General features: G+C 46.6%; 1 protein-coding gene across 2 annotated transcripts in view; it reads right to left on the bottom strand.

Moving 5' to 3' along the window:
• ALDH18A1 (aldehyde dehydrogenase 18 family member A1) overlaps positions 1 to 23,439 on the bottom strand; it is a 1,219,662-nt gene that overhangs the window by 1,053,863 nt on the left and 142,360 nt on the right. For both annotated transcript variants that reach the window (XM_069611512.1, XM_069611511.1), the window contains exon 3: positions 20,364 to 20,596. In XM_069611512.1, coding sequence (XP_069467613.1) covers positions 20,364 to 20,596 — 233 coding nt within the window. The remainder of the gene's footprint in view (positions 1 to 20,363; positions 20,597 to 23,439) is intronic.

The raw sequence follows: 23,439 nt of genomic DNA on the forward strand, positions 1-23,439 counted from the left end.
TCCACCACTACACCTTTTGTTGCAATGTAGTGTAGGCTGAGAGCAGCCAAATGAACTTTTAGAGAGTTAAAAACCAAGCCTGAGTCAAGTACGAGTCAGGTACAAAATGATATGGGTAGGAGAGCAGTTAATGGGGTTGATGCTCTTAGAATTGCACCAGATGACAAAATGCTTCCACTTACTGGAATAGCAATATCGTGCATTAGGTTTCCCTGCCTCTCAGAGTATGTCCATACATCTCTGAGGGAATTGCAGGTGCCCGAACTCTATGACCTCAGGAGCCAGGCCGCCAAGTTCAGTGTTTGCGGGCATGGGTGAAGTGTCTCCCCTTTGTCTTGCGACATGTTGTACGGGCAAGGCAGTTCACTGGAGGAGAGAGGGACATCTCCATCAGATGAGCGAACAAGGGTTGGTGGGCCCACAAGGGGGGCCCCAATATTGTGACTGGTTCATCTTGTGCACTATCTTGTTGAGTAGGGGAGTCAGGGGAAAAGCGTAAACAAATTTCCCTGACCATGTTATCCAGAGTCCGTTCCCCTTGGACCGGGTCTGGGGGGTACCTGGAGGGTTAATCTTGGCATTGGGCGTTCTCTAGAGTTACGAACAGGTCAATCTCTGGAAAGCACCATTCTGCGAAAACATTGGAAACGATGTCTATGTGTAATCGCCATTCATACTCTAAGGGTAGTGGGAAATCCCTGCTGAGTATTTCTGCCAGAAAATGGAGTTCCCCTGGAACATGTTGCGACAACAGGAACATGGGTTTGAGAGCCCACTTCCAAATGTTCTGGGACAGTTTGGACAGCCCTGGAAAGTGAGTGCCGCCTTGCTTGTTCAAATAGTACATGGCCGTGGTGCTGTCTGGGAGGATCAGGACCGTCTTTCCCTGCAGTTGTGTCTGAAAAGCGTTCAGTGCTTTGAATACTGCTAACAGTACCAACAGGTTTATGTGGTTGGATGCTATGTCTGATGACCAAATTATGTGCGCCGTCTGTTCAAGAAGGTGAGCTCCCCATCCCGTGAGAGATGTGTCTGTAGTTAGAGTGGCCACCACTGCGGGGGTGGTGAAGGATTTCCCCCTTCAAGAGGTTCTCCCTCGAACACCACCGTAGCGAGAGGACGAGGGCTGGCGAGACAACCACTAGGGCGTGCCATTGTCCGCTGGCCTGGCACCACTGGTTGTTGAGCCACTCCTGCATTGGACTCATGCGCAAGCGCGTGCGAGGAACCAGATAACTGCGGGACGTCATCATTCCCAACAGTCGCATAGCTTTGCGTACCGTCACCTCTCTACTGGCTACATATTGAGGGATTTGAAACAGCATGTTTTGGACCCTCTCATTGGAGTGGAAGACGAGGCCGTCCTTTGTTCGAATTAGAGCCCCTAGGAACTGCTTGACCCGACTGGGGTTTAGGCTGGATTTCTTCTCGTTGATGGAGAATCCCAGGCTGAATAAAAGATCTATTGTTCTTTGGGTATGTGACAAACATGTTTCGTAGGAGTCCCCCGTTATGAGCCAGTCGTCGAGGTATGGATAAACCGGGATGGATTGCCTGTGCTGCTGCCACTGCCACTGCCAGTACCTTTGTAAATACGGTTGGTGCAGAGGCAATGCCAAAGGGTACTACTTTGAACTTATAGTGCTTGTTTTGTATTATGAATCTGGAGGTATTTTCTGTGCGCCAGCAACATTGAAATATGAAAGTATGCATCTTTCCTGTCCAATGTTGCCATGCAATCCCCCTGTGTGAGCAGGGGAATTTCCTTTTGCAGAGTGACCATACAAAACCTTTGCGGCTCCACAAATGTATTTGCTGGGCGTAAATCTAGTACAGGGCACATGGCGAGATCCTTTATGGGTACAAGGAAGTACACTGAATAAATACCCTTGTTTACCTGTAGAAGAGGTACGACTTCTATGGCGCCCTTTTCCTGCAGGGTCTTGACTTCTTGTAGCAGGATGTGCAGATGTTCTGGCGTCAGACGTCTTGCTTGTGGCAGTCTGAACTGGGGGTCCGGCAGAATTCTATACAGTACCAATGGGCAACGGCCTTCAGCACCCACTGGTCTGTAGTTATTCCCTCCCATGCTTGAAGAAATGTTAGCTGGCCCCTGACCAGGGATGCATGGGAGGGGACCCAGAACTGTGGGACATTTCTGGCCTGAGGCCGGGGAGTCTCGAGGGGTAGAATTCTGACCCCTTCCTTTACCACGTCATTGCCCCCTTGTGGGATATGGGCTAGTGTATCTGCTGGTTCCTTGGGGAGAGGACCAGTTATTTCCCGAGAACGTATTGATTTTGAGGGAAACGCTGGCCACAAAAGGAACATCTATTCCCGCTCCCCCTTCTTTGTGAAGGTCTTGGATGATTTGATCCAGAGTCTTAAGGGCGTCATTCCCCTTATTTGCAGTTTCGAGGGCTTCATCCACTGCTTTTCCGAATAAATTAGCTTCAACTGGTTTATTTATAAGAGAGCCAAGGACCTTCCAGCTGTCTCTGCTGCATCCAAAGTATTTTTTAGCATACTCTGGCTAACTTTCCTGCCCTCTGCCACTGTCGAGAGCAGATGGGCTCGCAGCGGTTCAGGGACTTCTTGAAGGCCCTCTAGCTTGGCCCATTGTGCATCAGCATAGCTGGCCAACAAGGTTGTATTATTTGCGATGCGTGTGGAATAAACTGCAGCTGCAGTGATCCTCTTCCCCAGAGCGTATAGGCTTACACTCCTTGTCAGGGGGTGCCCCCCCAGTAGATGGGTAAACCCCTGCTCTTTTCTTGGTAGTTGTCACTACCAGTGAATCTGGAGTAGAATGACCCCTGAAGTAGAGGGTGTTAGAGGGGGAGGGTCGAACAAGTTTTTACCCTAGGATTCACTGCTCTAGTAAGAACAGGTGTTAATAAAAGAAGGGGCCAATCTCTTCCTGATTGAATTTAATAGAGGAATAGCTTGGCTGGCAGGTGTTTTTTCTTTTACAATGTCCTCCACAAAATCAGCTTCTGGAACGGCTTCCTGGGTAGCAATATGGAAATGTTCTGCTGCTTTCCACAATATGGCGTTGAAAGCCATTTGATCATCGACCGGGGAGGCATGTCGATCAGGGGTGGTTGGAGGGGAGTCCAAGCACAAGGTGTCAGGTTCCGGTGTTGGAGTTGGTGACTGCTAAGGGCGAGGATCAATGGGGTCTGGGTCTACTCCCCAACCCTCAGTGGGGTCCAAATGAACCTCCTCAGAATCAGCAACGGGATCTTCATCTTGAGCCTCCTACTCAGTGAGGTCAAATATATTCCTCTACTTCCTCATCTTGAGTAGGGTCAAAGCCACTCTAGATCTCTTGGGTGTGGACGTCTCAGAGTTCTACAAACTTCTCTAGCCTGTCCATACATACTTTTCTCTGGTCCAAACAGATGAACCAGAGCACTCCAGGGGTGGAAAGGGCTCTTGTAGTGGATCTTCTGTCGCCAAATGTCGAGATTTTTCCTTTAACGCCGAAGAAATCCCTCCAGTGCCGTCCAGAAAGTATTTTCGGGGTTCCGACGGTTGACCCGTGCCCATCTGTTTGTCTGCGGGCCTTTCCATAGGTTCCGGTAAATCCTTCAGCTATCCTTGGATTTCGACGAATCCCTGTGTTTGTCCTTGGGTTTCGATGAATCATTGGACCGTTGTTTGTGAGAATCCGCCTAAATGATCCGATCCTGGCAATGCTTTCGGTAATCACTTCAGCATCGGGAAGTTCTAAAGTCCGGGCCACTGGTTGTGTGACTAATTTCGGCGGAACCGGGGCCTTTTCGGCCGTGGACTCTTTCTTTCGATGCGTTGATGGATTCCTGAATATTGGGGGCAGTGCCCTTCGATTTAGAGGGCCCAGACGTAAGACGCTTCTGCGATTGCGGGGAGGGCTGCCGATCCAGACGGTCAGCGGGCAGGGCCGAACTTATCGGTGTGCCCGTTGACGCTATGGATCCCTTTCACTGTTTCATCAAAGACGTCCCTGGGGTTGCGTTTTTAGTGCATAAAACGTGTGCGTCTTTGTCGCTGGGGTATACATTCCTCATAGCAGGACCAGAGTCTTGCCTAGTGGAGCCAGGGACAGACTACGCTGAGCGAGAATGCTCCACCGAGAGGGCAATCGCCTCCGAATCGGAGGCTTGATCGCCACTCAGCCCCTCGTCACAATCGACAGTTGCGGCAGAACTAGACCCGGCCTGTGACATTCCGTGGGCCGCCCACAGATGAACACTGTGCTCCTTTAGAGTTTTTGGGCGCAGAAGCTTGCAAGCCGCACAAACCGTCTTGTCGTGATTAAGGGGCAAACACTGATTACATTTACGGTGTTTATCCTTCCAAGGGAATTTGGCCTTACAAGAAGGACAAAACCTAAATTGAGTCCTCTCCATAGCTGAGGAAATAAAAAGTGACGGAGACCCAGGGAACAAAGAGGAAAGGGAAAGGCATTCTCAGAAAGGGAAATGTCCACCCCGACCCCACTATCTCTACTGTGTAGGCCGGCCAGAGGGCCCGGCCACGTGGTCGGCAGCGGCGACCGGAACACTGTCCGTCGAAGATCCGTGGAACAGTCTTCGGCAGAGACCTGGAAACAGCCGTCAATGGAAGGGACGGTAGTGTAATATTTAAAGCTTCAATATATATACGACCAAAGGTCGAGGAAAATAGCAATTTCTCTGGACGAGCTCCACATAAGGCGACCAGTATGCTGGGTGGAAAAAAACAATCTGAGGGACCGCGACGCGCGAGGGATTTTGGGTACACTACACATCAGGTAGGGATAGTGTTACAGGCATGCCCATGTTGACGTCCCCTTTTGATTCTTGAAAGACAAGATGCAATACTCTGCGGTGACCACTGGATGTCGGACTATATGAAGAGCATGGGATTCTAAGCAGAATAACAAGCATCAGAAAGTCGTGTTATTAGCAATTCTAGTCTGGTAAGCTGCCGAAGAGGCTACCTTTCTTCCAAAAGTGTAGATCTTTTTACTCTCCTTATCAGGAGGGGCTTCATAAGAGGCCAGAGATGTTCCTGCTATCTTTCTACTAGTTGTTACCACTAAGGAGTCAGGTTAACTGTCCCCTGATTTAAAGTGGGTTTGAGGGGGCTGGCCGGAATACTTTCTCAATGCGCAGGTTGACTGCCCGTGTTAAATTAGGAGTAAGCAGAGAGGGTTGGATGCATCTCTGTACTGATTGTAGTAAGGGGATAAAACGGATTGCTGACTTCTTATCCCCTATGTCTTCAGCAAAGTGCTTGTCAACTTGTGTATCGATTTTGAAATGCTCTGCCGCCTTTAGGAGCAGGTCATTATGTTGAATTTGGTTATCCAGTGGTGATTCTGCCACTGATGGGTCTAAGTGATCTGGTGACTGGATGACAGACAACCTTGTTGTCATCATAATATTGGTCAACGTCACCCATGTCCCGCTTGGGTCTGTGGTGTAACAATCATGCTGCCCTAAATCGTGCTGCGAGGTGGAAGCTTGTGTGAACTCTGAGTGTTCTTTTGGTGGAAGACTGGGTAACTGCTGCCCTGCTTTGAGTAGTTAATGGCCTGCTGTGTGGAGCACCTTGAAGGTTTTGCAAGACCTCATGATGGTCGAAGAAATTCACTAGAAAGCACATACGCCTCATGACTATCAATCTGCTCTGCTGTTCATTGTGATGAACTTGGGATTACTGAGGGAGCAGAGATAAGGGGGCGGGTGTTGGTGCAGGGTCTTATGGTGCATAGCCCTTGAAATGGTGCCCTCTCCCTGGGTCATAGTCCCTGAAATAGTGCCCTATCCCTGTGTATTAGAAGCCATATGTTTTTTTTGCGACATCCGTTTTTTTTTTTTTAACCCTGTATCTGAGACGTGTTTTATGAGCGTGCTCATTTGAGCTTGGTGTAGTCTTCAAAGAGGCCTTTGACGCATCCATCGACGGTCAGTGGTCGGCATGCGAGGGGGCCGTCGAAGTGTCTTTCTACGCCTGGTCATCAGCGTGTGAGGACTTTGTGGCTTCAGACACCGTCAGAAATTAACTTGCTTGTCTGTTTCGGGGGCCTATTGTGTGGCGACTGCGAAAGCCCAGAGGACAGGGACATTTCAGAACTCCCCTTTGACGCTGTGTGCGTCTTTCCAGTCGGCGTCGTGGTCGACTCGGCCGTGGGAGGTGTTGTGTGGTGCGACTTGGACGTGCTAGTGCTGCTGGGTGTTGTCCCCGTAGCAGAACCGCCGGCCTGCCTGTTGAGGTCGGGGGCTTACACGCGGGTATCCGACGGATCCAGATCGCCCTCTGCATCACTGTAGACGTCGATACGTTTTGCGGTCCTTGAGTGTTTTGGGCCTGAACAGTTTGCACGACTTACACCGATCTTCGGCGTGATTCCCTTGGGAGATAGAAAGACTTGCACTGGGTGTGCAATCTAAGTGAACTTTCTATTACAGGAGGGGCAAAACTAGTATTCTCAAATATGTATGGAGAAGGCAGCCTGGCGAAATAAGTGGGTTTAGAGGGGAATATGCATTCTCTTAATGAGACTAAAGAATGAACCACCACACCACTCTCCCTACTGAGAGGGCCGAGGTCCGTTGAGGCCTTCCAAGGCCGTGGCAAAGGTTCATCGAGAATAGTTGTTAGTCGTCTATGGTAATGCGTTATCAAATATGTAGTGTTACAGGGCTTTGAAATGAACTAATCGGATTTGATTTTCAAGCAATATTGTGAAGACATGGAAATTAAATGTAGATTCTAGAGAAAAAGAAGAAAAATACAATTGGAACAAATTTGCTAGAATGTAGGCATTTGCCAGAACTCCGTGAAGAATCTGGAGAACACAGATGGAAGTGTGGAATCTGGAGCACAGACCAGAGGAAGCATTCTGATCTTCAAGACCATAGTGAAATGCACTTGCCAACATCATGAAAAGTGTGTTTATGTAAATTGGGAGTTTGAGAGACACCCCATTACTAGTTTGTTTTGTGGTGTTGCAACACACAGTAGAAACACTTGAAGTACAGGAAGGCTACTGTAAGCATCGATTGGCTAAATTGTTCCCATCGTTCCACCATTCATAGGAGCCTATGCACCAAGTTTTCTTTAGAAATTCAAAGGAACCTTAAATAAATGTACACCATTATTCGGCATATACCCATTATCGCTGAGGCAATGAGGGCCAGTTGATGGAATTAAACAGTAGAATGCCTACAAAGCGTTTATGACTTCCATAACTTGACCTTGGTTTTATTGCACAATATATACTGGAGCTGGAGTCACAAATTGAATACGATAAGAGATTCCACAGGTTTAGGTTGCATCTTAAATGGCCAACTGGTGACTTAGTTCCTGGCCCCTCAGCCATTATAAAAATTCACAAGACTTGTAACACCCAGCATGATTTTTCTAACTTACACAAGGGGCAAGATAAAGTAGGTTCCATTAATGTAACAAGTCTTGTTCATCCTCAAATCAAGTAGTGAAATGTTTAAAATGTACCAACACCCAAAACGTGCCTACACTAACTGGCACTTTACTATATATTCAAACATGTTGTTGGATACAATAAGATAAATCACCCCTTTATTAAATCAATTTTGAAAACTATGATTTTGTGCATTTTACCAATAGCTAATTCAAAGGTTTTAAATGAGTACCTACAAAGCAATCGGCCTTGCCTCTATTCTCTATGCAAGACCAACAACCTTAGTTAAGTCGAACGATTAACATGATGTGCCGATTTCATGTACTCAATAGTGCTGTATCAGCATTCTCCTTTACAAGCATCCCCCAAATATCAGATGTGAATGCCAAATGGTACCACGCCTAGTGCAAAGCTACTTTCTCACCATAAACAGAGTTGGCAATTTAGAATAAAGCCTACTGATTTTTGAGGTTCTCCGTTGCAATGAAAATAATTGGGTTTCTAGGGTCAACAGAAGTATCGCGTTAGACAATGAACATACTCCGCAGATAACCAATCTGTTCCGACACCCGCAATCAGTTGCAATAAAATGCTCTAAGAAAACAAAAGACCATAACAGAACATTTTCGATGGAGCATAAAACATGGAACCTTGAAGACAATCTCCCCTGGTGCAGTGCACAGGATTTTCCCACTGTGCTGTGGCCATTTTGGGGACTACACATGATTCATACCTCTCATCATCTCAATCCCTCTTGTTTGCATAGCAGAGGAGAATATGCCTCCACCATTTTCAGAAGCACTGAACATACCTAGAGCCGCTGCTCCTTTGTAGACACACGTCACAAAGGAGAGGCCAACTCTCCACTGCAGCCACCTTCATTACCATTCTTCTAGCCATAAAACAGACAAATTGGTTGAGTCGATAGTCTTCCAGACAAAACTTCAAACCAGGACCTGGATACAAGGCATTTGACCCAAAGAGTGGGCACAGGCCAAGCAAGTGCAGGGCAAGACAGATGGCAAATGAGCAGTGCATAAGAGACGGTTACAGAAAAGGGTCCGTGAGATTGGTCCTGGAAGGAGACCGGGTGGCAGGGAAGAAGAGGAGCAAGGGACTATCATACCAATCTTCTATGTATGTGTCTGTCTGTGTGTGTCTGTCTGTGTGTGTCTGTCTGTGTGTGTCTGTCTGTGTGTGTCTGTCTGTGTGTGTCTGTCTGTGTCTGGGTCAGTGTGTGTCTGGGTCAGTGTGTGTCTGTCTGTCTCTGTGTCAGTGTGTGTGTCAGTGTGTGTGTCAGTGTGTGTGTCAGTGTGTGTGTCAGTGTGTGTGTCAGTGTGTGTGTCAGTGTGTGTGTCAGTGTGTGTGTCAGTGTGTGTGTCAGTGTGTGTGTCAGTGTGTGTGTATGTAGCTCAAAGCTCCATTAAATAGAACCATAGGAGAGCCTGCAGCAAAGATCTACCCATTAAGCAATAGATTCTTAGAAGCCAGACGCACCAATCGCTTACCAAAACTTAATAAGTGCAAGAAAGCACACCCGAAACAAAGATTTCCAAAACTGCCTGAAAAAAAGCATTTCTTTGCTACGCTGCCACAAAGCAGCAATTCTTCTAGATAATGCACAACGCTTTCCTTAAGCAGATCTCAAACTTATTCAAGTCCCAGAATGCTGATGACCTTCAACAAAGTAAGGCAGCTAAACTTTCATTCACCATCCCAACCAGTTCAACTGCATTTCTAAAATGGATGCTTGTGCAGATCTGTTGTGTAGGAATAAACATTACAGAAAACACTAAAGTGAAAGCTTAACAACTTTGTTTATTTATTTTTAATGCCCACCAGACCCAGGGGTATCCGGGCGCAGAGGAACAGGAAGAAACATGAATACTTTCAGCTTATAGTTACACAGGTTACATAAGAGGTATACAAAGGTTTACAGATAAAATACAATTAGGAGGCTGTGTGCCAAATATATACATACAAATGGGAATAAGCAGTGTGTAATTACTTGATTTCCAAGGTTGAAATTCAAAATATACTAAGATTTGCTATATCTACTTACAGTAAGATCTCGTGGGTAATGCAGTAAAGCATTAAGACGGAGGTCAGTCACTAAGGGGAGTTGGAGGTCTTTATCTCTAAGCCATTTAATGGTGTTATGTCAGAAGTTCAGAAAGGTTTGACCCGCCCTCAAGGAGGGGGGGGAGGGGAAGAAGAGTTCCATAACTGGGCTGCTTTGACCGGGAAACTGCTCCCTCCGGCTGTTGACAATTTAAAACTAGGTACGACTAGACAGTCTGCGTTAGCAGTCCTGGTGGGACGGCTATACGTTTTTCTGTTAATTCTCTCCACAAGGTAGCGAGGTGCAGCGTTGTTCAGGCATTTATGGGTTATTCGGTCTCCTTGCCTCTGAGATATGCTCTTTTCTAGCAATGGCCTGTGCCGCTCTCAAAGCATTATTCTGGAGAATTTGGATCTTGTTAATGTACTTGCTTGCACCCAGGTACAGGGAGTTGGAGTATTGCAATTGGGACAAAATTAGGGCTCGGGCCAGTATGGTACAGCCATTCTTGGATAGATCAGGTTTACAGGCTCTGATCAGCTTGCATGTATATGCAGAGGCCGAGGCCATGGAAGTGACCTGTTTAGCAAAAGTGAGGGTGGAGTCTAGGTAGAAACCTAGAGTTTTTACCTCTTTAGCAACTTTAATGAGGTTGCCATCAATGTTAAAAGAGGTGCATTTGCGGCCAAGTTTGAAGTTGAATGCAGTCCCCAGAATGAGGAGCTCAGTTTTGTCCTCATTCAGGCATAGACCGTGGGCAGCCATCCATGTCTGGATGATTATAGAGTTTATTTACCAAGGCCAAATCCTTGACATAATCCCCAGTAAGAGTTATGAGAATCTGGGTGGTATCTGCATAGTTAGTGTAGGTTACACCAAGAAGTCCCAGATCATTGAAAAGGGGCTTAGTAAATATATTGTACTTTGTGGGTGAGACTCAGGAACCTGGTGGCAGACCACATGTAATAGGAATGGAGTCTGCTGCCACTGATGGCGAGAAGACTGTCATAGTCCTGTTGCTCAGAAAGGATTGGATCCATGCTATGGCATCCTGTGATAAGTGAGCTGCTGAGTCAAGGTGATTGCATAAAACTTTATGGTCCACCAGATCGAAAGCGGCCGAAAGATCCAGGAGAAGTAGCAAAGCTGTGTTCCCCTGTCCTTAAATTCATCGATCTGGGTTAAGATCAATCAGCGCAGTTTCAGTGCTCTGTTGGGGCTGGAACCCGTGGTGGATTCCCAGGAGCCGATTGGACTCGAACAACTCCTGCATCTGGAGATAGGCCACCCGGTCTAAGATTTTAAATAAGAATGGTACTGTCGTGATAGGCCTATAGTTGGTGGGTATGGTTGGCTCTAATTGTTTGAGGAGGAGGAAGGACCCAGGACTCCTTTAAATTGTTGCGGATAGTGCCAGATGAGAAAGAGGCATTCATTAGCTTGGTTATGAAAGTTGCGAGGTCTCTCGCTGCATCTTTGATAATTTGGGCTGGGCACTTGTCTCCCTGACAGTTTGAAGGTTTAACCCTTTAAGTGCCAAGGGCGAGGTATCTCATCCTTGACAGTGCACACGCAGTGCCAAGGACGAGATAGCTCGTCCTTTTCGGCACCTTGTTTTGAGCGATCCCTGCAAAGCAGGGATCGCTCAAAACTGTAATCCAACCCCCAGGCTATGTGAGGGGGAGGTCCCCCCTCACGGCCAGGGGGCTGGATTACCTTCAGTTTCACGTCGGCGTGCGTAAAGCACGTCGGCGTGAAACTGAAAGTAAATCCACCGCAGCAGCCGAAAATGGATAAAGAAGGTGAGTTCCCTTCTTTGTCAGCCTCGATCTCCGGCTGCATTTCAAGCCGGAGATCGAGGCGGGTATCGTTGGAAAGGGGAGATTCTCCCCTTTCCAACGATACCAATTGTGTGGCATTGCTGACCGCGGATCGGGCGCAGGGCGCCTCGATCCGCGGGCAGCAACGTCACGGATCAAATGAAGATCCGTTTGTGACGCGGGGGGATGGGGGCTGCTTACTAGGTAAGCGGCCCCCTTCCCCCGTGGCCCCAAAGCATGGGGCCACAGCGCCAGGGACCCCTGGGGGCAGATGATCACTGCCCCCAGGGGTGAAATAAAAAAAATAATAATTCGAGGGTGGGAGGGGGTTTGGGGCCCACCAGGGATTGATCAAAAAGTGGTGTCCCTGGAAAGGGGACTTTCTCCCCTTTCCAAGGACACCACATATGAGGTATTGCTGCCCGCGGATCGGGTGCAGGGCACGCGGGCAGCAATGCCAGCGGATCAACACAGATCTGTTTGTGACGCAGGGGGAGGGGGGCTGCTTACTAGGTAAGCGGCCCCCCTTCCCCCGTGGCCCAAAGGCATGGGGCCACAGCGCCAGAGACCCCTGGGGCAGATAATCACTGCCCCCAGGGGTGAAAATAAAAATAAATAAAAGCAACAAAATAAAAACCGAGGGGAGGTGGGAGGGGGTTTTGGTCTCTGGGGCCCACTGGACCACCAGGGATTGATCAAAAAGTGGTGTCCCTGGAAAGGGGACTTTCTCCCCTTTCCAAGGACACCACATATGAGGCATTGCTGGTCACGGATCGGGCGCAGGGCGCTCGATCCGTGACCAGCAACCCACTAGACCACCATGGATCCGTTTGTGGGGGGGAGGGGGCTGCTTCAAGTAAGGAGTCCTCTCCCCCTCCCGGCCCCCAAAGCATGGGGGCACATGCATGTGAACCCCGGGGCAGATGGCTGACCATCTGCTCCAAGGAAATGTAAAAAAAAAAGTGAAATTATGGGAAAAGGGGGTGGGGGAAGGGGTGGGGGCCACTAGCCACCATGGATTTTTTACTGAATGAAAGGGGGGTGCCCCCCCAACCGAAGTAGAAAGGGGGCACCCCTTGTAACCCTTCCTGGGGGCAGATATCTGCTCTTAGGAAGGGGCATCTGACCCCAGGGAGGGATGCAAGAGGTGCCCCCCCCCCCTAACTGCCCTCAGGGAGGGTTGCATGAGGTGGGGCCCTCCATTTGGGGTGGGGGGGGGGGGCTGAGGGCCACCCCCCGTTGCAGTACATCATTCGCTGCCAATTTAGGGTGCCCCTCAGCCCCCCCTAAAAAGCAGCCTATGAATTTGTATTATTATTTTTGTTTACCCAACTTCGCTTGGTGCAGATGGCCACATTAGTGTGGCAATCTGCCCCCAGGGGGCCCAAACCCTACTGCCCCATCTATTGGGGGTCCTGCCCCACCTTTTGTGGTGGCCCTCGCCCCCCCCACCCCAAATGGAGGTGGGGTGTACCTCACGCAGCCGTTTGTAGGAGGCCCAGGGAGGCCTGCATGAGGTGTCCCTGCCACCCATTTGGGGTGGGGGGGGAGAGGGCCACCACAAAAGGTGGGGCAGGACCCCCAATAGATGGGGCAGTAGGGTTTGGGCACCCTGGGGGCAGATTGCCACACTAATGTGGCCATCTGCACCAAGCGAAGATGGGTAAACAAAAAAAATACAAATTCACAGGCTGCTTTTTAGGGGGGGCTGAGGGGCACCCTAAATTGGCAGCGAATGATGTACTGCAACGGGGGGTGGCCCTCAGCCCTTCCCCACCCCAAATGGAGGGCCCCACCTCTTGCATCCCTCCCTGGGGTCAGATGCCCCTTCCTAGGAGCAGATATCTGCCCCCAGGGAGGGTTGCATGAGGTGGGGCCCTCCATTTGGGGTGGGGGGGGGTGAGGGCCAACCCCCGTTGCAGTACTTCATTCGCTGCCAATTTAGGGTGCCCCTCAGCCCCCCCTAAAAAGCAGCCTATGAATTTGTATTATTTTTTTTTGTTTACCCAACTTCGCTTGGTGCAGATGGCCACATTAGTGTGGCAATCTGCCCCCAGGGTGCTCAAACCCTACTGCCCCATCTTTTGGGGGTCCTGCCCCACCTTTTGTGGTGGCCCTCTCCCCCCCCACCCCAAATGGAGGTGGGGTGTACCTCACGCAGCTGTTTGTAGGAGGCCCGGGGAGGCCTGCATGAGGTGCCCCCGCCAGCCATTTGGGGTGAGGGCCCCCAAAAATGGTGGGACAGGCCCCCCCCAGTGGGTGGGGCAGTAAGGTTTGGGCACCCCGGCGCCAGATTGGCACACCAATGTGACCCTCTGCACCAAGGGGAGTTGGGTTACCAAAGGAAAAAAATGAAAATGGTGGAACGCTTTTTATGGAGGGGCGGTGGGGCACCCCGAAGGGTCAGGGAATTTTCTAATGGGATGGGGCGTTGACCCCCTCACGCCCCCACCCGCAATGGAGTGGGTGCCAAGTCATGCAGCCCTCCCTGGGACCAGATATCTGCTCCTAGGAACGGACGCCTGAGCCCAGGGAGGAGTGCAGGACAGCCCCCCCCCCTTATCTGCCCCCGGGGAGGGCTACATTTTGCTGGTGTGACCGTAGGTAACATGTTCTTTGTTTTGTTTACAGCTTTTTCTACCCGAGCAGCTGCAACGTTATGAGTACTGTTTTTTATTATTCAATGGTTAGGGCCCACTGTCAGCGGGGTGGGTGAGACTGGGGCTGGATTGTTGGTGGTGTGGGTGGGAATGGCCCGTCTGGGCAGATCACCTCCAACTGTCCTGGAGTTGCGGCTGGGCTACATTACAGCTTTTCCCTTCGGGGAGGTATTGGCACACTGCCGAGACTCCTTGGTGGGGAGAAGCTGTAACGCAGGGCAGCCAGGGCTCCAGCAAAGTCGGCGGTAATATCCCTGGCCTTGGGCACCCTTCTCCCATGTGGGTCTTTGCTGGTGGTTCTGGGTATTACATTCTGGGCCGATTTGCGCAAGTCAGACCTCTGTGGATTCCCACGGGTGTCCTCTTTTGGGAAATGCATGGGGTTCCCCGTGTTCCTTGGTGGCTTGGACACCCGAGGCCCATATCTGTACGTTGTGCCGGTCGGCAGAAGGTCTGAGATTTCGCTCTGAAAACAGACTTGGGGTTACTTGTGTTTTAGGCTTTCCCCTTGGCGGCCATGTAGGTGCACCCACACATGTGAGGTACCGTTTTCATCGGGACACCTGTGGGAACGCGTGACGGTAGGCCATGTGTTGTTGGGGGCGTGTTTCGATGGGTTCGTTGAGCGAAATGTGCGGAAAAGGCGTTTTTTTCCCCGACATTTCGGACTTTGCGGGGCTATCTGGGTAATAAAATCTGAGGCGATGTGCGCAAATCATACCTCTGCCTATTCCCACGGGTGTCCTCTTTTCGGATATGCATGGGGTTCCCGGTTTTCCTCGGTGGCTTGGACACCCGAGGCCCATATCTGCACGTTGTGACGGTCGGCAGAATGTCTGAGATTTCGCTCTGAAAACAGACTTGGGGTTACTTGTGTTTTAGGCTTTCCCCTTGGCGGCCAGGTAGGTGCACCCACACATGTGAGGTACCGTTTTCATCGGGACACCTGTGGGAACGCGTGACGGTAGGCCATGTGTTGTGTTTGTGTTGTTTTCATAACGTTTTATTTGCTGGTGCCCTTTGTCTCACAACCCTTTCTTTTCCCAAATGTGACCTACAATTTAGTCGCTGCTTTAGCCACCATACACTTTTGTAACCTGCACAAGTCACCTACCCTTGAAAAGGTCTGCCTGTGCTCTTTCAAAAAATGTATGGCTACCGTTCCTCACCACATTGGTTTTCCCAATTTACACATGCTAAGTGCGTCTGGTCAGGCCGTGAGCGTAAAACTCCTGTGTACCATGGCTCAGTGTTTGGCTTGTGGTATTGCTTGTTTTGTAAAAACACTACAAAAATTGTATGCTCTCCTAACTGCAAGAGTCGGGGGAATGTAGCGGAGCATTGCTTTTCTCAAAATTCATTGAAGCTATTGCCGTACCAAGCCAACCATGTCCAACACATACCTTTTTTTTCAGTCATTTTCACGCTTTTCCCCCATTCGATGGCAGTTTCCCCTACCTAGTTGTTGCCTGACCTATGCAAATCACCCCTTCCTAAACTTGGAATTTTGTCTACTTTTCAGAAATATATGCCTTTCTGTCCTCCAATTTGGCTTTCCTGCCCTTTCTTCCATTCCGTCCATGCATGTCCAATTGGCAAAAATGGCAAAAATCGCCTACCTCTCACAAAACGGTTGATAACCACATCAAAATAATTTTTTTTCCATTTCCACTCAACCTGTTCCTGAAAGCCACGTAATTGGGGAACTCGGCACAGCAAACCATTTGTTCCTAGCTCCTACAAGGAAAAAAACCACAGGCTTCTTTGTACATCATTTTATTGGCATTTTTTGAAAAAACCCAAAATTTTCGCACTTTTTCCTTATTTTCTCTCACCCCCCTACGGCAACCTGGGATTCCTGGGTGGCGTTACGACCGCCTACATGTGGGGAAAAAAGGAGCCAAATTTGGCCGAAGATATCTCATGTAACAAAAAAGTTACAAGCCATTGAATGGCCACATACCAAAATCACCAAAAAAGGCCCCGGCACTGAGGAGAAATACCCATGGCACTTAAAGGGTTAAGGGATAGGATGATTTTTTCAACTTCAAGGATTGAGACTCTTGAAAACCTGAAACTTTGTGACAGTTTATGGGAGTGCATGCAAGTACTGGCAGGTAAGTCTGCATTAGGTAAGTTAGCTTTTTTTGTCGGCAATCTTGTTCTGAAGAAGGGTAATTTTGTTAGTTAAGGCATTATATTAGAGCACCAGAGTTTGTCCTTCACGCAGTTGTCTGACACAGGTACAGGGGCTTCCAGCTCTTTTAGGATTACAAAGAGTTCCTTTGTACTTTAGTTTGCTTGAAGAATCTCGTTATACATTTCCTGTTAAGTATCATTTCTTTCTTATATAGGGACAAGATGTTGATAAGGTTAGATTTGTTTTCATCGGTGGGTTGGTGTCTCCAAGTGACTTTGCATCTTCTTTTTTCAGCTCTCAGGGTTTTAAGGTGCAGAGTGAACCAAGATTTCAGGTGAGCTCTGGGTTTACTTTTCCTCATTTTTAGTGGGGCGATAGTGTCTAAGGCTTTGGTCATGGTATTATAGTGGTGAGGTCATTAGTGTCTGGGAATTGAGGATTGGTATTATTAGTGGTATGAGCTTATCTGCCGTGATGCTTTTTGGTCCTGGTGAGGATAGGAGGAGCTACCAGGTTATTTTTAGAGGTGAGAATTTTAACTGCCAATGTGAATTATAGTAGGTAGTGATCTGTCCACAGCTGTGGCATTTTGGAGGCGATTGAGGCATTGCAGTTAAGTTCTGCCACCCAATCTAGTGTTCCATCTTTGTTTGTGGGCAAAGTCACTCTTTGGATAAAGCCAAATTCAGTGAGCACATTAGAGATTGCTGTGGCTTGCTGGTCATTGGGGTCTTTGAATCCCAGGTTGAGATCCTCCAGCAAAAGTATTTGAGAAGTAGTTTTATTAATGTTCCCACAATCGGTTTGGGCAAAACTCCCATATGGGTAGGGAATGTTTGCACAAACGAGGATATTTTCCTCTGAGAGCAAACTAATCAAAGAAATGTTTAGATGTATTACCTCAAAGTGTCTTTGGTTGTTAACTACTGTTCACAGGATTTCCCAAATCGAAAATGTAATTCAACAGTTCTTGCAAAAGACACTCTTCTTGCTTCAAAACATACAATCTCAGGGATGTGCTTCCCAGACACGTTTTGGCAGTCAATGTCCTCCTGTTGAAGCACTCTGCTCACTTTAATGCAATCTACTATCAGAAAGTAACTTAAATAGTCTCACCCTTGTTGGGGTAGATCGATTTTATCCCAATAGAAAAGAGACAATGTCAGTTTTGCATGTATTTAGAAAAGTTAGAGGTTTGTTAAAGGTTACTTTTAGTGTAATTTTTTGTGAAGTGTGATACTTTATATTTGTATACATGTAGCAATTTCATATAGGGTAGTCTTGAACACGGGTACATAAAAACAGAAAGCACAGAAGCTTGTTTGGGGAAACTGGAGGGGTGGAGGGGGCACTTGATTCACAGAGTGACAGATGACCACACAGGAACGGCTATTTGAATCAGAAATAGGATGGAGCGCAAGGGCCCAGGGTTTTCGGCTTGGAAATTGTTAAGCAGGGAGCTGGAGAAGCATCCGTCACCTGGCACCGTCAATCTAGGGGTGATAGTAAAATTTGCAACAGGGTGACTGGGAGAGGAGAAGGACCGCAGGCCTATGACAGTTTAACGGATTAGCAGGAAAAAGCTTACAATGGGAACAGAGGCCACATGATTTGAACTGGTATGCACGATGGAAAGACGAGAGAACACCAAGAATAGAAATCTAGAATGCTACAGTGCGTGGAGAAACAAGTTAGTGCCTGATTAAAAGGAGCCTTTTGTTTTACTCTCTAGCCTCATACAGTGTCCATACATAAATCATGCTTGTCAGATTTAGCATTGCAGGTCTCTGACCAAGTGGAAGCACCACTAAACATGTATTGTATGCCATGTAAGGGGTGGGTGTTTTGCAGGGAGATAATGAAGAGGGTTGGGCTTGCATTTGCAATGTCATGAAACTTGTATATTCAAAGGGATGGTGCCACAGTGAAAGGCAGGCAATGGGTTTGTGGGGATTAGATTTACTTCTATTGGGCTTACCCATTTGTATTTTGAGTACTGACTTGTAAGGGAAATATGGGAGTGTGTTAAGTGTTCTGGAAATGTATATATACACACACTATCTGTTTTGTGGTTGAGGAGAGACTCCAGTTCAATTCCAAGGAGTTGTCTAGCCTCTCTCCCAGCGGCCTTTGTGAAATAATGACAACGTTCATTCACTTCTTTTTAAGAGGTGGGCTATTTTAGCGTGCAGAGATCGGAGATGTGAGGTCAACCGTTATACCCTCTAGACACTGCCACACTCCTGGGTTGTGGTTTTCTTCTTGATCAGGTCTCAATATCCTGTAAAGCTCTACTACCAGCAGGTATTTATTCCCCTTGAACAAGTATTTTGGCATGGTTGTGATGTTTTTATCCTATCCACCAGCCAAGGGTCATCCATTTAATCTCCTTGGCTGATCTCTACATCGTCAGATGTATAGCTCTCAGCATGCTACTCAATGGCTCTTGATCTGGCTTGCAATCAGTTTCTCATCCAATCTTTCTTTAGGGTTTAGGTCTTTGCACCTAATTTGGGCTAGCAAGGTCTTCAATAAGCACTCCTGCCGCCACAAGACATGGGGATCTGTACTGCCAGGTCTTGATAGTTCTCTTGGCCAGAATATCCTCCAGGCTTTAAGATCCATCATGCTCTCCTCTCATTCTGACATGTGACCTCCTCCAGAGACTGTATATATTTTGTAGTGTATATTTTGTCAATAAAGGATCGGATGTGCCCCAATTGTGCAATTTTTCTCAAACAGGTTTTGTCATTTCCCTTTCTTGTGGGTTTCCATCAGGTGCCGGTGTCAGTTTCTCAAATAGTTTCTCCCGGAGGCCTCCAATTGCCCCCAAGTAATATTGTATTGTAGTTATTTATATAGCACCTTTTTCCATTTGTATGGCCTCAACACGGTTTGGTGAAGGAACGCTGTTGGGGACCGAAGTCCAGGTATGGAAAAATTGTAAGAAAAGGCTTAAAGTGCGTCTGTGCATTTGACCAAGATTAGGCATTAAGAGGGCTGGCTAGGCTCCAGTAAGCAACCAAATATGTCAGGCATGTGGACGGGTGCTAAAGGAGGACACGACAGAGCGCTGGTACAAGAGACTCAATGTGTGCACAGCTAGACAGAAAATTGTCATAGGTTGTCGCTGTATTACAATAGCAGAGATGTTGAGGCAAGTCTGGTGTAAGGGTGAAGCCATTATGCGCGCAGCTAGACCGAATTTGTCGTAGTCATAGCTGCATTCTAAAGTGTGTGGATGGATAGCCGTGCCTGTGGCAAATGTCCACCAAAGTGGTGCGTTTATACATACCTTAAGCTCAGATAGAGCTTATCTTTGATCTTGCTGTGTGATCCGGTCGTCTGTATGACGAAGACAAGATACCCTCATATGCTATTCTAGGCACTATAGACAGTCTTTCCTCCAACACCTCAAAGCGCGTAATAGACCGGTTGCCTTATACTGTCTATGCGTGGCAGCCAGGCTGCCTTAAGCTCTAGAGTCATCGGATTTCCTAGCGCAATAGACAGGCTACCCTTGTAGTCTTACTCTAGATCTTATGAGTTCCATAATAGTGCATACGAGGTAACTGGTGTTTGTTTAGTGGCAGCCATGGTTTAAAAAACCCATCCACTATTTTGAAATCGGGCAGAAGTCGGAATTACTCTGCACTGAGCCACTCTGCTCCCTCACCATCTCTGCGAGGAATCGTGGTTCTGGAAGACTGGTAACAAGGTTTATCCTTAAACCAAGACTGCATTCTAACCAAAGCAGGGCTTGCAAGCTTGAGTATTAAAGGTGGCCCCAAAAACACAGTTTGTGAATGGGGTGATTCAACAGTGGTACATGAAAACAGACTCATTCCCTCCTACAGATCCTTGCATAGAATTTAGGCAATGCAAAACTACTAAAACAGATCTCATATAAAAGGCATGATTAGGAACATGGGGGTCCCGACATTAAACTCTGTAGAGGGTATATAAATGTTTCAACTAAAGACTTCCTTTTAGTTGTGATTATGAGGCAACTAGGCAGAATAATTAGCAGACAACTACTTTGAGAATGTATAAAGTACATACACCACTACCACCAAAGTGGTTGCTAGCCCCTAGGCCAAGGAAGTAAATGGAAAAATGAGGAGGAGAGCAGATACAATCGCTTTGCAAGAAATGATATGAAGTAGGGAGAGAAGGAGACAGATTATCAAGCAGTTGTGTGGATTACCATATGATGCTATGTTGCACACACAAGTAGGTTACGTTGCATTGTGAGAAATGTCAATACCTGTTCAACAATAGATGCCAGGCGTCCCAGGGCTAAGCCACATTCATCCCCTCGAGTCACAACGGCACTGCCCAGTTTCACAACTATTCGTTTGGCATGCTTCAGCTCACTCCGATGCGCAAATGACTTCCCATGTTGTGAGCGGCTGAGGGGCATTGTGACGAACGGAATATTACTCCAGTGCCGAACTTGAGCATATCTGTAGAATTTGCAATGAACTGGAACTGAAACATCTCGGAGTAAAGAAAAAAAAAAGTCAAATAACCAACAGAAAAATGAGGGTGGAGCAGACAGATGCGAATACTAAGGGCAGAAGAGAAAGTATAAGTAGGTAAAACAAAAGCAATGCACTAAACATTTTAGAGAAGATATAGATTAACAATATATCAATGTGTTTGACAAGCTCTTGAATAAAATGAAAAAAGGAGGTACGTACAAGTCCCAAATATCACACTTTGCCTCTAATGAGAATACCTCACATTCCTTAAAGAGATGAACCATCGAATCCAGAAACCTCACCTTCAGCACCTCCCAAAAAAGAAAAAAAAAAAAAAAAAAAACTGACCAAGAGGACTCAATTTTATTTTCAGGATCATGGAAATGGAGATAAAATAAAAGGATCAAACAAAGAAATAAAATATACTCCATTACTGATCGCAGGCCAGACTGAAAGGTAAGAATTGATCAAATCAATAGCCCTGACTTGTTTTAAGAGCACGTATGGCATCGCGAATAGAGGAGTGCATTGGTGTGTAAATTGGGTTTTTATTTTGTGTGCACTGTAGTTGTAGTGGACGTCCAGTCAAGGTGTGAACAAACTAAACCCAAGTTAACACAATCCACAGTTCACTCACCTCTTCTCGCACCGTTCCATGTGATAATGTCGCTGTGCTATGAAGTCACCAGGTAGGCAACTTTTCATGCCCCCTAAAGATTCTTTCCCAAAATATTCTAGGAGTGGTATAATTATATATTACCCCCAATCCTAGAATATTTGGGGAAAGTGTTGGATTGTCTGGAGTGCATTTTTAGGGAAATGTCGCCACCTGGCGGCCATTTTCACAGCACCATTATCACTGGATACCTTCTCGCACAATGTTGGAGATTTTGACATTTTAGTCCAACAGTATTCCAATCAATATATCTTTCTCTCATTTCCACTATATCTGCAACAGAAACCAAGGAAACCACCAATCACATTTTTACCAATTCATGCATCTTAAACACTGTTTATAACTAATCACCTTACCTCACATACTAAGGTGTACTCTTCACCAAACATCATTCTGTGTATATTCCTGTACCGCTTGATTTGATGTTTTAAAAAAATTATAACTGCTTCCATACATCACATTAAGCTTATGATGTCATTAAAATGGTGGCAACCTTGAACCAACTAGTACAATGCTACAATATTAACCCACATGTCCCAATGCGGTGGCAATTTTATACTCCCAGTAACATGTTCAGACTTTTATTTTTGCTCAAAACATTATACAGCCATAAAATTCAATGAATGCAAATAATTAGCTTCCTTATTCCATTACTGCATAATAACCATTATGAATAAAGTCAGGAGTAGATCGTCACTTTAATGACGATACCAATATTTGTTGCAGAAGATGGGAGGAAAATGTACTGGGGCAGAAGGAAGACAAGACCACCAATTCAGACTCTAACATTCACTTTGTTTTCCAACTAAGCGTTCCTTTTAATAATAATAATCCCACATTTTAAATTTCTGTCCAAAATGTTTTTAGGTTTACCTAAAAAATGTCACACCACCACATTACGTATTGTTACATTATTTAGATTTCATGCAGTGAATCTACTAGCTGGCCAGACACACTCGTTGGAGCCACTTGATCAAAAAAACACTATATTCATCTACATGACCACTTGCAATATGATCCAATTATTTTCAAAAGAACAATCAACTGAATAATAAATTAGATCAGGTCATTAATGCCTTCTTTATGTGTCCACAAATGATCCAACCATTGGCATTAACTTCTGGCCGATCTCACCTCAAAATTGTAACTTTCTAGAACGTTTTCACAATCTACCAAGTGCTTTTCAGTTTGGGCAAAATCCCCAAAGGTTGTTCCAACAGTGCCAGGATATTCTTAGCCCAGATTGATTCTGTAATTCATGCATTAATCTTATGCATCATCTTAACCTATATAAACCTTCTTGCATTGACAAATGGTAAGATCTAGCACGTTCTTTGACAAGCATGTTTTAAGGCAATTTAAAAACTAATCTTGACAGATGAACAATGTTTTGGGAGAAAGAAAAACAACAAGAACAAATCAACTAGAAGGAAAATGACCTTTGATTAATTAATCTTTTATTACGCCAGTAACACCGGCGACCGGTCTCTAAACACGGGACTGGGATTCAAAGCTGTGTTGCTCTGCGTTGACTTGGTTCCAAGACAAATGTGTTGCATGGGTGATTTATTTATTTATTTTAATTGAGATAACCAGATAACACCCCTCTGCCCCCTTCCCCTAAAGTTTGTCAATTTTATCTAGTCAGGTGAGAACAAACAAGATTCATAATATTTCTAGGTCCCTATTCCGACAGGAGATTCCCTTCCCTATATTTTTATTCCTACCCCAAGCCTCTCCCTTTTTATCCCCTCCCTATATATTTTGCTGAGTTGCAATTTTCTCGTTAAAAATCACATCGAAAAAAGTAATGTCGGCAAAACAACGTGGTACCATTTATCATAGTTACAAGTTACTATGAGTCACTCCTAGAACTGATATTTGTCTAATCCCGGGCTAACGGTTTTGCACAGTTGGTTTTGCGAGGTCTATAGATCACCTTGGATTGGGCTTGGTTTGGAAGAGACGTACCCTCAGACAAAGTTACCATCAGTGATATGTCACACGCCACCCCCTCCCTAAGAGATTCCTGCTTTTTCGTTGTTTTTCCTCATCCGTCTAAATTCTGCTGGATACACAGTTGCTTATAAACTCCTCACCCTCTTCTTTATTTAAGGTGCCCAAGACATGTCACTTGGTAAAAGAGTACACCTTAGTATGTGAGGTAAGGTGATTATGTATAC

This window comes from Ambystoma mexicanum, chromosome 8 (assembly GCF_040938575.1).
Source record: "Ambystoma mexicanum isolate Mex_15411 chromosome 8, UKY_AmexF1_1, whole genome shotgun sequence".
In the NCBI taxonomy this organism is placed as follows: Eukaryota; Metazoa; Chordata; class Amphibia; order Caudata; family Ambystomatidae; genus Ambystoma; species Ambystoma mexicanum.